Raw genomic sequence first — 12,202 nt, 5'->3', positions numbered from 1 at the left:
AGAGGGACTCTCCTTTACAAAAAACTGAATTATTTTTTATATACATCTTTCAAGAGAAAGCGATAGCCGCACACATACTTTTTTCTACTTTAGCTTTTCCAGCATGGATCCACAACTCCAAAGCATTATGAAAGAGCTGAAATAGTGTCATTAATATATTTTTTAAAAAAAATACAGTTAATAGTTACCATTGTAGTATAATCAGAGACATCTCACCTACTTTACAGCATGTAACAATACATACTAAAATTCTTCTTATCATTGGACACAACAAAACACAGATTTCTTTTGGCTGTGCCTTGAAATTCCAGGGACTAAAATAGCTAATTCCAAGCGCTTGGGTTTTTTCCCAAATTCAGGAGGTTTATGACAACTGTAGAAATATTTTCATAGGTAGAATGGCAATTTTGAAGGTAGTAGGGTTATCCTGTGCTTTTATATAGCCATATGTAATAGAAATAATGTGTGGAATTCACATAATTATTGTTACATGTTATAGTATAAAGAACTATTTATTATGAGACAATGGGGTTTGTTTTGTTTTGAATTCTCATTTTATCATCTTGTTACTAAAATATTCTTGTCAGTAATATAATTTAAGCAAGGAGGTCTTACCTTCAGAAGAAATCCTTGACGTAAAGATATAGGGCCATTTAGGTAAAAATGTACCAAGCCAAGGATGAGAATTATAGCAAGGCTTTATAGCTTTTAATGTCCAGTATGAGAGTTTATTCCCACTTCTGCTACTGTATTGTCACTCTTGTGTGCGCTTGTTTTTGTTCATGTACTTCATGCCTTTTTAACTGTGTGCCTTTGAAGAAGGGATAGTTTGTGTGATCACTGGAAAACAGTAGCTAATTATGTTCAGGGCAACTCTGGGTAGAGAAGATAATTTCAAAGTCAACTAACTTCTAAGAAGTATGCAGCAGAAATTATTTGCCTGAAAATCAGAGTTTAAAAACAAATCGAAGATTTTTGTACTTGCCGAAAGTATGTAGAGAAGAAACTTATAAATCTTGTACTTAAACTCCTCTTACAAAATACAATTCTTTACATAGTGCTGAAAAAGACTTTCTGTTCGGTTTTTGGTTGGCTGGTTTTTTTGGATGCTTTAAGTGAACTGATGTTACTCTTTGTTGCTGCTCTTAGATGACCAGATAAAAAGTTGATGATGTTGTGTTAAACTTTTTCTGGGTAATTTTAGAAAAAGAAATAATTTTAAATTTATTCATTCTGAAAATATTTAAAAATTCTAATTTCTTTTCAGCAAAAGCACCTTGAAATTGAAAGAACTACAAAATGGCTTAAGATGCTGAAAAGCTGGGAAAAATACAAGAATAGTGAAAAGGTAAATAAAGTTACACATGCTTTTTTCACTAGCTATTGCTTCTGAATAAATGTATAACCTTACATTAGATTGTCTCTGAGATCTGAAAAAAACCCACCAAACCATAAGGAAAAGGCTTTGTATTCTTCAAAAATACAGTACTATGTAATAAACCAACAAATGCAGTGGTCAAATGCAAGGAATTTCTAAGGGCAGTAGTGTGTAGGCTCTCTAACATTCCATAGTAATAATTGTCCTGTACTGCTTTGTGCTTGCACTGTGGGGTTGGAACTAGGATCACACAGCATGCTGTGTTCACGTCTGCAGAATAATCTGTGGACAGGATAAAGCGTCAGACCTGCTTGTCTTGTCTTGAAGAGATCTAGAAGTTGTGTTTGATTTAGGCTTTGAGAATGCAAAGGAGGGGAAAAAAGAAAACTCTTTATAGAGGGCACACCTTTAAAATGGGTATAGCTGAATTCTTCAGGAATCATAAATCGTCTTTCTGGGGTTGTGAATTTTAACTTTTAATTCCTTTTGTATGCTGGTTATTGTACTAATTAATATTGTATTTGAAGTTATTCTTTTGGGTTACTGGTGGTGTCTTATTAAGTTCTATGAGGTTTTTTATTATTAATCTTCTCTTTGATGGTTTCCAACCATTCCACCCCCACCCCACCCCTTTTTTTTTTTCTGCAGCCCAAGTTTACTGACAGGTCTAGGATAGCTTACAGTGGTGGAATAGTGAAAACTGCCTTGAATAACTCTCCAAGGAAACTGGTTAGTCATAACATAGGGCATATAGTTTGATGTTTAAATTATCACACCTTTTTGTGTGTTACACTACCTTACAATATACCTGGTTGCTTTGTTAAAAGGAGAGTTGCACTAAGGGAGAAGGTAAAAACTATAGGAAGCCATTCAGTGCCCTTCCCCCTTGGGACAAGTCTGGTTTTTTTTCTCTGAATAATACGCAATGCAGCATTCAGTCTTCATGAGAAGGTAATTTTTGATGGTATGACTGGGATCTACTTTTGAATAGAATACTTTTATATCTTGATGGGATGTTTTTATTTTGGAGTCAATACAGAAGAACTGAAGTCTGCCGGCAGCTACCTAACAGTGACCAGCAGTGCTACATTTCCTGACTTCAAAGAGGGGGGCGGGGGGGAAGGTAAAATTAGTTTCTGTGTGAAGCTGCAGGTGAATTTGGAGGAAGTGAATTGCCCATTAATAATCTTTAAATTGTTTTGAGATTTCTAGTTACAGAATTATTTTTATCCTAAGTGCTTTTACTTGCCTTGCAAAGCTAAGTCGGGACTTTCATGTGAATAGTTTACTTGCTGGAATTGTAGTCTTGGCCATTTTAAAATTATGAAAGTATTTCAGCTGGCAAGAAACATGCTGGAGACGCTATATTCCCAGCACTGTGTTCTGGGGAGGTTTTCATAACTGTTCTTGTGGCCATTTGGTGAATAATGTACAGAATATAACATTCCCAAATTCAAATTCCCTCTCTCCTCAATAGGGCTTAAAACTTGCCTTTTCAGTCAGGGATTCTGTTGGCGTTATCTGATGCTGCTGTATTTTGTTGACGACTGGAAGACAACTCTTACACGTCCCAGGTGACTGCCTGGATGACTGGCCTGCAACATTAGCCAACTCCCTTACTGGCCTAGCAAATTGTTCTGTACAAAGTGGAAAACTTTATAAAGAGAGAGAATGATGAGCGGGGAACTGAAACACTACAATTAAAGCAGAGGCAGAAATTTACACATCATGCCCCGCCCCCCCCCCCCCCCCCCCCCGACCCCATGTCTGCTTACTGCCTTTGGTTTTGAGAATAGTAGCTATGTCTCGCACTTTGCTGTTCTTGAAAACACCACAGCCAGTGGTTGACGTTTTTTGGGTTATAACTAAAAGCTAACAAATTAATTTTCTTAAAATATGAAGTGCATGCATGAAAAAGTAATATTTTTTTCCCCAAGTTTTCCTTACAATCCTGTTTTCTGTCCTGTCATCTTCTCTGGAAGGAGAAGCTAGAGGTCATAACGCTTGTGGCTTTGTTTCTTTGCTGTGGCGAATGGGTGATTTGAAGCTCAAGTCCAAGTCAAAGGGATGATCAAAACCCCTGTGTAACAGCTACTTCATTTGCAAAGAGAATGTTAAATACGACCTTTCAGGTAATACAATAGCTACGTGTTGTCTAAGCAGCAGCAATCTTCCTCTTCAACCATTGGTGATGTCGGTCCATGATACAGCAACCTAACTAATAACTCTCTGTTCACCAGGCATGCAGAAAGTATAGCAGATCAGCTGAGCAGAGTTTCAGTTCATGTAACAAATTATAGGCTGAACTATGAGTAGTGGCAGTAATAATTCAATATATTCATAAAGGGGATGAACTTTGCTTGAGGCTAGGAAAAATTGTCACTGATTTTAAGACTCTGATGGAGCACATAAGGCTTTAAAAACAAGGGTGTTTTCCTTATTCTTTCCTGCATCTTATGTGGTAAGTGAACCAGAACTTACAGAATAAAGAATCAGCTGCTGCCTCCTCCCAGGCATGCAGTGGAAAGTCAGACATTGTTTGTCACTGCTTTTCATGGAAAGCCTGATGATGATTTCAGGATTGTACAAAACTCACAACTAAAGACAGTTTTTATCTGAAAAGTGTGTTGGAAGAATGCACCAGCTTTCCATGCTTGCCTTCTTGAAGTATAGAAGTAATGCAACAATTCCTGACTCTTGGTTTCTGTCTTCACTTGATTGGATAAAGTGGTTTAACACTAGCGGAACAAATTGCTAAAGAAAATGAACATCCTGTCTTAAAAGACTCACCTTACCTGACCCTCTCGCGGTTCCAGTGCAGTCTGACTGCTCCAGAAATCAACGTTGTTTAGAAACAGCAGTAAAGGGAACATTGCAGCAACAACAGTAATAAAGTAGGGTTATAGGTGGTAATTGTAGTGATGGCTTGGGTTTGGAAAATGGCATACTTTAGAAGCTTGTGTCCTTAAAGAGAGCAAGGGAGAGCCAGAGGTGGTGATGGTCCCAGCGACAGAGCAAGTATGTACAAAGTGCAGATATTTAGACAGCCTGTTCGTAATGAACCTTCATGATGTACAGCTGAGAGCGTTTTGCCTTGAAGAAATCTGTTCATACTACATACATACTGTATTCATACTGTAAATGAATCCATATATTTGATTACATTATCCAAAATTGTCACATGCTTAATTGCAAGATACAGCTTTCCTTTAATACTCTTGCAGAGCAGCTTATAGGCTGCTGCCTTATTTTTTCCCATCGTAACTTCGCATGGAGAATTAATGAGAAAACGTTAACACAGTGATGTGTGTATGTGCATGCAAGAACTTCAATTTATATCTTCCCTTGATCTTTACTGCAGAATATATTGAGAGATGGGAGCTCTGGGCGCTTCACACTGTCTTCCATTAGAACTTTTGTGCTTTAAACCTAATGGAAAGAAAAAGGAGGGAGGGGGGAATGGAAGGCAGCAAGGTGTGACCATGAGGGACTAGGAAGAGGTGGAAGAGTTGTCACATTGAGACCAGAAATGTGCCAGTCTTTACCATATTTGAGTAATGATTTAGAATTAATGAAGGATGACATAGTAAAATGAACCCACGTAGAACTCTATAACCATGTAGTTTCATAGAATGGTTTGGATTGGAAGGGACATTAAAGATCATCTAATTACAACCCGCTGCCACGGGCAGGGTCACCTTCCACCAGCCCAGGTCGCTTCAAGCCCCGTCCAACCTGGCCTTGAGCACTGCCAGGGATGGGGCATCCACAGCTGCTCTGGGCAGCCTCTGCCAGCGCCTCGCCACCCTCACAGTAAAGAATTTCTTCCTAACATCTAATCTAAATCTATTCTCTTTCAGTTTAAAGCCATTCACCCTTGTCCTGTCACTACTTCCCTTGTACAAAGTCCCTCTCCAGCTTTCTTGCAGGCCCTTTTAGGTACTGGAACATGCTGTAAGGTCTCCCCAGAGCCTTCTCTTCTCCAGGCTGAAGAACCCAAACTCTCCCAGCCTGTCTTCATAGGAGAGGTGCTCTAGCTCTCTGAGCATCTTCATAGCCCTCTTCTGGACTCACTCCAACTATGTCCTTTTTTTGTTGGGGGTCCCAGAGCTGGACGCAGCAGTGCAGATGGGATCTCAGGAGAGCAGAGTAGAGCGGGAGAATCACCTCCCTTGATCTGCTGGTCATGCTTCTTTTGATGCAGCCCAGGATACGGTTGGCTTTCTGGGCTGCAAATGTGCATTGCCAGGTCACGTTGAGCTTCTTGTCATCCTACACCCCCGAGTCCTTCTCAGGGCTGCTCTCAATCCATTCTCCACCCAGCCTGTATTGATACTGGGGTTCCTCTGATCCGGGTGCAGGACCTTGCACCTGTCCTTGCTGAACTTCATGAGGTTTGCACATGGGCCTACCCTCAGGCCTGTAAGTGTCCCTCTCGATGGCATCCCTTCCCTCCAGCATGTTGACTGCACCACATGGCTTGGTGTCAGCGGCAGGCTTGCTGAGAGTGCACTCAATCTTGCTATGTCACCAACAAAGATGTTAAACAGTGTCAGTCCTGATACAAACCCCTGAGGAATTCTAGCTGTCACTGATCTGTACTTGGATATTGAGCTCTTTGACCTTGTGACTCTGAGTGCCACCATCCAGCTGATTCCTTATCCACCTGTCCATCTGTCAGATCCATGTCTCTCCAGTTTAGAGACAAGGATGTAGTGTGGGACAGTGTCAAATGCTTTGCACAAGTCCAGATAGATGATGTCAGTTGTTCTTCTCTTATCTACCAATGCTGTAACCCTGTCATAGAAGGCCACCAAATTTGTCAGACACAATTTGCCCTTGGTGAAGCCATATTGGCTGTCACCAGTCACCCCTGTTTCCCTGTGCCTTAGCATAGTTTCCAGGAGGGTCTGCTCCATGATCTTGCTGGGCACAGAGGTGAGACTGGCCTGTAGTTCCCCAGGTTTTCCTTTTTTCCCCCTCTTTAAAAATGGGGGTTATGTTTCCTCTTTTCCAGTCAGTGAGAGCTGACCGCTATGTGTTCTCAAATATGATGGACAGTGGCATAACCACTTCATCTGCCAGTTCCCTCCAGGACTCATGGATGCGTCTCATCAGGACCCAAGGACTTTTGTATCTTCAGGTTCCTTAGATGGTCTCAAACTTGACCTTCTCCTATAGTGGGCAGTTCTTTGTTCTCCCCGTCTCTGCTTTTGCCTTCCATGACTTGGATAGTGTGGATGGAGCCCTTGCCTGTGAAGACTGAGGCAAAAAAGTCACTGAGTACCTCAGCCTTCTTCATATCCCAGGTGGCCAGGTCTCCTGTCTCCTTCCAGAGAGGGCCCGCATTTTCCCTAGTTTTCCTTTTATCACTGACATACCTACGCAAGCTTTTCTTGTTGCCCTTGATGTCCCTGGACAGATTTAATTCTATCAGGGCTTTAGTTTGCCTAACCTGGTCCCTGGCTGCTCTGACAATCTCTCTGTATTCCTCCCAGGCTACCTCTCCTTCCTTCCACCCTCTGCAGGCTTCCTTTCTGTGTTTTGTTTTGTCTGGGAGCTCTTTGTTCATCCATGTAGGCCTCCTGGCACTTTTGCCTGACTTCCTCTTTGTGTATAAAACTCCTTGATTCTTATATGATTATTTAGGCATTTTTCAGTGGAGTAGTCATGATTCTTACAGACATCAGTCTCTGAAGTATGTAACTGCCCTTGTGTCTTTGCGTGATTGATATTTGTCAAAACAAAGCTTTCATCTCCCCATCAGTCATTTCGTACGCAGGAAGTGTCATAGAGCAGCAAAGTGTATGTTTCCGTGTGGTCTTTCTCTGGCTTATGCTTTTATTTCCTATTTGTATTCTACTGCTTAATAATCCAGGGTACAATCAACCACCACAGACAGTAAATCCTTCCTGGCTTAGTATGATCATAACTTTCTGGAAAGATTAAATAAAACTGTTATATGTTATATTCCCATTTGAGTATTTCCACCAAAGTATTTCTGTCTTTCACTGTCTACCTTCATCTATCTGTGATTGAAGTTGCCTAAATTGAGAGGGGAACAAAGAGGAGAAACAATCAGGGTAGCTGGCAATTTCCAGCTGTTCTGGCATTCATACAGAATATAATAATCAAGCCTCCACTTAATTTGGAGTCTGAACACAGAGCCTTAATGAAGAACCCTCTTTGCATTCCTGAGATTATTTTTTTTTAATGAGATTGAGCAACTCTTGTATTTGCGCTTTTTCTTGCTTCTATGCAACCTAGAGAAGTTGAAGAACCTCTAAAGGCAGCAGCCTTTATAAATATACTTTCTTTTCATTATAAATATACTTTCAGTTTTTTTAATTCTTAGGCTTCTCATCACTGATTCTTTTTGAGGTGTCAGAGTCCCTCTGCTGCTTGTGTAGCTTTTCCTCACAGAACTGGGAGTTTTTATTTTCAAAAAAACCAATTCTATATCTTGCAGCAGCAAGAGTGCCAGTTCCTACTCTTCAGGCTAGTGCTGGCTGATAGTGGCCTTATAGCTTGTCCAGGAACTAGTTGGGTTTATGAATTGCAGAGATTGAGGCAGGGGAAGGAAGGGGAGGTTATATGCTTTCCAGATTTTTTGCATGGAAGCTTCACTGAATGTTGGATGTTATGGATTTCATTATTTGAGAAGATAGCTAACTTGGAATATTCCAAATTTGAGAAGTTGTGTGGGGTTTTTTTTGTTTTGTGGGGTTTTTTTTCTTTAAATTATTTTTGCTCTGTAAGCTTTTTAATTCATTCCATATATTTCTCTTGTTTTCCAATGGCAAGGTCCAATTTACAAGTCCACTTTCTTTTTGCATGAGAAGCTCCTTTTGAATTCCCACGTGGTAGGGCCTCATCTAGTGTCTGCTTGTCCTGTCTACTTTAGGATCAACAATATTAGTATTAATCACAAGAGCTTGTGAAAACTGTCTTCAGCTGAATATCCACTCAGGTGTGATACAGAACTTGAACCTGTATTTTTGTTTAACTTGTGTTAAACTGAAAAAGGAGAGATTTAGATGAGATATCAGGAAGAAATTCTTCCCTGTGAGGGCAGTGAGACACTGGCTGTGGGTGCCCCATCCCTGGGGGTGCTCAAGGCCAGGCTGGATGGGGCTGGGAGCAACCTGAACTGGTGGGAGGTGTCCCTGCCCATGGCAGGGGGCTGGAACTAGATGATCTTTAAGGTTTTTTCCAACCAAAACCATTCTATGATTCTATGTAATTGTATCTGCGAGGATGACTTTCCTTTTATTGTGTCCTGTGCTGATAGAAGCTTCCCAGATTTGATAATGCCATTCTTTGAATGATGCATGTTTTCATACAACAATCATCTGAACTCTGAGTTTATATACTTAGACTTTGTTTTGAGCTGTTATCTTAAGAAAGCCTTAATTTTAAAGAATTTCTGTAAGATTGACTCATTTCATCTCCCTATAAGTAGAAGAAAAGGTAAGGTAACTTGCTGAATTTTCTGATTTTTATTTTACTTATTAATTCTGAGAGAACAGAAGAGTAGGTTAGAGTTCTGCAATTATACAGACCAAACCCAGTGTTTCTCAACATATTTTCAGTCTTACATAAGGAAATAAAAGACAGCAGAGGGCAGTAGTATGGTACTTATGGTAAAGACATTCAGTTAGCTAATAAAGAGTTTACTCATTTATATTTAACTGTTTGGTGACTGAATGATTATTAGAAATTAGTTTTGCTGTGAAGTATGTGTGGGTTCCCCCCCAGCCCCTGCCACTCACTTCCCGAGATGCAGTGCAGCCATGGCCTTTTCCCAAAATGGCAGAATCACATGCTGATCACAGAATGGTTGAGATTGGAAGGGACCCCTGGAGGTCATCTGGTCCAAACCCTCTGCTCAAGCAGGGCCGCCTACAGCCAGCTGCCCAGTAACATGCCCAGACAGCTTTTAAGTGTCTTCAAGGATTGAGACTTCCCAACCTCCCTGGGTGACCTGTGCCAGTACTCGGTCACCCTCACAGTGACAGAGCGTTTCCTGGTGTTCAGAGGGAACCTCCAGTGTTTCAGTTTGTGCCCATTGCCTCTGGTCCTGCCAGTGGGCACCGCTGAACAGAGCCTGGCTCCGTTCCCCCATTTGTACCTTCCCTTCAGGTGTTTATGCCCATTGATAAGATTCCCCTGAGCCTTCTCTTCTGAGGGCTGAACAGTCCCAGCTCTCTGACTTTCGTCTCAGCAGAGACAGTGAGGTCCTTTTGTCTTCATAGCCCTCTGGACTCTATTCTATATGCCCATGTCTCTCTTATACCGAGGAACCCAAAACTGGACATGGTACTCCAGGTGTGGCCGTTCCACTGATGAGCGGAGGGGAAGGATCACCTCCCTCAACTTGCTGGCAATACTATTGTCTAATGCAGCCCAGGGTACCTTTATTCTCTTTTGCTTTAAGGACACAGTGTTGGCTCCTGTTAAACTTGATGTCCACCAGCCATGTCCTTTTCTGCCAAGCTGCTTTCCAGCTGGGTGGTCCCCAGCATGTACTGGTACATAAGGTTATTCCTCCCCAGGTACAGGACTTGCATGGCTCCTTGTTGAACTTCATGAGATTCCTGTCAGCCTATTTGTCTGGCCTGTTGGGGTCTTTCTGGGTGGCAGTACGACCCTTTGGCATATCAGCCACTCTTCTCAGTTTTCTGCTGTATATAAAATTATTCACACTTGTTTCCATGTTATCGTTTGTGTAATGGAGCCTGTGCCATGAAAGGTTCTATTCTTGAGTACGTTTCTCCCTTATATACTGGGCAGACAGTGAAAGTCTTCCATGTTCTACTGAGTATGTAGGGAGGGTCTTGTAGTGACTTGGGGTGACAAAGAGCTGTTTTCCCTGCCTAAGCAAAAGAATAGTTGGAACAACGGAGTCGGCTGGATACAGGTCTAAAATGGTTTCCAAGAAGCTGCAAATGTTATTTGAGTTTATTCTATCAGGTAGTGCAATAACTCTGACCTTAACAACTGAAAATGTTTACTTTCTTTTTTCTTTTTTCTTACTTTTTTTTTTTTATTTTATTTGGCGTAACAGTAGTGGGCTGATGAAACTGCTGGTGTCTGTCCCTTACACTTCTTTTAGTCATATTTGCCAACTCAATTTTCAAACTTCTCTTTTAAAACTGCTTCCACAGTTCTTTATGTCAGTTTTTACTTACTGCTTCAAGGGCTCTCCTGGTATTAGGCTGTTTCAGTCTGAGAAGTTCAGAAGATGGGAAAACTGTAAATGCCATAGATCCTTTTGAAACTGGCTGTTTTTCTCCTTTAGTTTTATCTCCCCCAAAAAAACAAAACCACCCCATACTTTAGATGGTTTGAATTTGTTTTAATTCTGTTTTGATAAGAAACTATTAATACAAAGGCTTATTTCTGGCCTTTGATGTCCACCTGACCTCCCAAAATACTAATTTAGAACAACAGCAGTCTTGAGAATTTTTCTTCAACCAGTTCTCTTAATGAAGAGAACAACCTTATAGCTGTTGGAGAGGAAAATGTGTTACAAAATTATGTTTAACTGGCAAAAAAGTTTGTAACAAGGTACACTGTTGCTGTGGGTCTGAGGAATACAGCTACATGTCACTCAGAACATACAACGCTGCATTATTTTTTTATATTTTTTTTCTTCCAAGTTTTCAGAGAAGATTTCACAAATTTGACTCATTCTGCTTTCCAGTAGACAGGCTAATCTCTTGTTAGGATGACTCCACTGCAGTTGGTGTTGCTTGGCTTTCAGAAGACTGAATTTTTCTCTTTCAAGCAGTTATCCTTGTGTGTGGGTTGACACACGCTGAAGTTCTCTGTGTGCGCTGAAGTCTGGATAATACCTCTATAGAGAAGGGTGCTTTGTAAGTCTTTATCCTTACAGAAGAAACTGTACTGACATAGCTGTGCTCACACTGGAAGTGTTGTTGCTTTAGCATTCTTCATATTAAAGCAGGAAAGTTTTCTTTAAAAAGCACATTTTCTTTGTGGACAGCCTTCAGGATTGCTGTTGCATCTTATACAAGTTTAAAATTTTCATTTGAAAAGGGGACAGAAAAAAAAGTCATAACCTTACTTGTGTAAGAGTTAGGCATTCTAAAACCTAGACATGAATACTTGCTGGCATTAAAGACACCTTCAAAGACCTGATGGATCCCAAGCAGCAGGAGGTTTGCAAATATACTCCAATGAGGGTTTTATTAATCTTCCAAAACTGGTGATGTGAAATATGTGAAAAAGAAAAAAGGATCCTTTCTTTGAGGAGGATATTTCTTTTAAAATATTTCTTCTGTTACAAACATAACTTTTGTAATGTTTCAAAGAAGTGATAGCTCTGTCAGTTGAAAATTGTAAGGTCTAACTTTCATTGTAGGTTAAATACAAATAATGAATTGTTTAGAGAAGGCTTGCATGTGGTTTTTGTTCTCATTTAAATTTGTCTCCCTGTGCCATCATTAAAATAATGATAGAAACAGAGCTTCAGAAAAAATAATTTTCTTTGTTACAAGAGTTCTCTGTTCTTCCTTTTCTTAGACATATCTCCTGAAAGAGGATAACATTTTTTTGTGGGTTCCCAGAATTACTAGGATTCACTTGTTCTGAGGCTTTGCTTATCTTGAGTCTCTCCTGACTGCGTAAAGCCAAGGCTTTAGACAGCTACTCCATCTTTCACTGTTTAGAGGCTCTTCATGCTCCTAAATGCTGCAGCACATAGAGATACAAATCAGAAGAGAACTGAGGAAGGCAGTTGTCAGTCCTCCTGCTTTTTTTCCAACAAACCAAACCACTGAATGAGAGTGCAAGACCAGT

At 40.5% G+C, this 12,202-nt stretch overlaps 1 protein-coding gene across 3 annotated transcripts in view; it reads left to right on the top strand.

Moving 5' to 3' along the window:
• The window catches only part of USP6NL (USP6 N-terminal like), a 130,773-nt gene that overhangs the window by 85,163 nt on the left and 33,408 nt on the right, over positions 1-12,202 (top strand). For all 3 annotated transcript variants that reach the window (XM_055711449.1, XM_055711447.1, XM_027811927.2), the window contains one exon: positions 1,268-1,348. In XM_055711449.1, the coding sequence (XP_055567424.1) occupies positions 1,268-1,348 (81 nt within the window). The remainder of the gene's footprint in view (positions 1-1,267; positions 1,349-12,202) is intronic.

This window comes from Falco cherrug, chromosome 5 (genome assembly GCF_023634085.1).
Source record: "Falco cherrug isolate bFalChe1 chromosome 5, bFalChe1.pri, whole genome shotgun sequence".
Taxonomy (NCBI): Eukaryota; Metazoa; Chordata; class Aves; order Falconiformes; family Falconidae; genus Falco; species Falco cherrug.
Note: the sequence above shows the minus strand (reverse complement) of the source record. Positions and strands in the feature narration are given on the sequence as shown.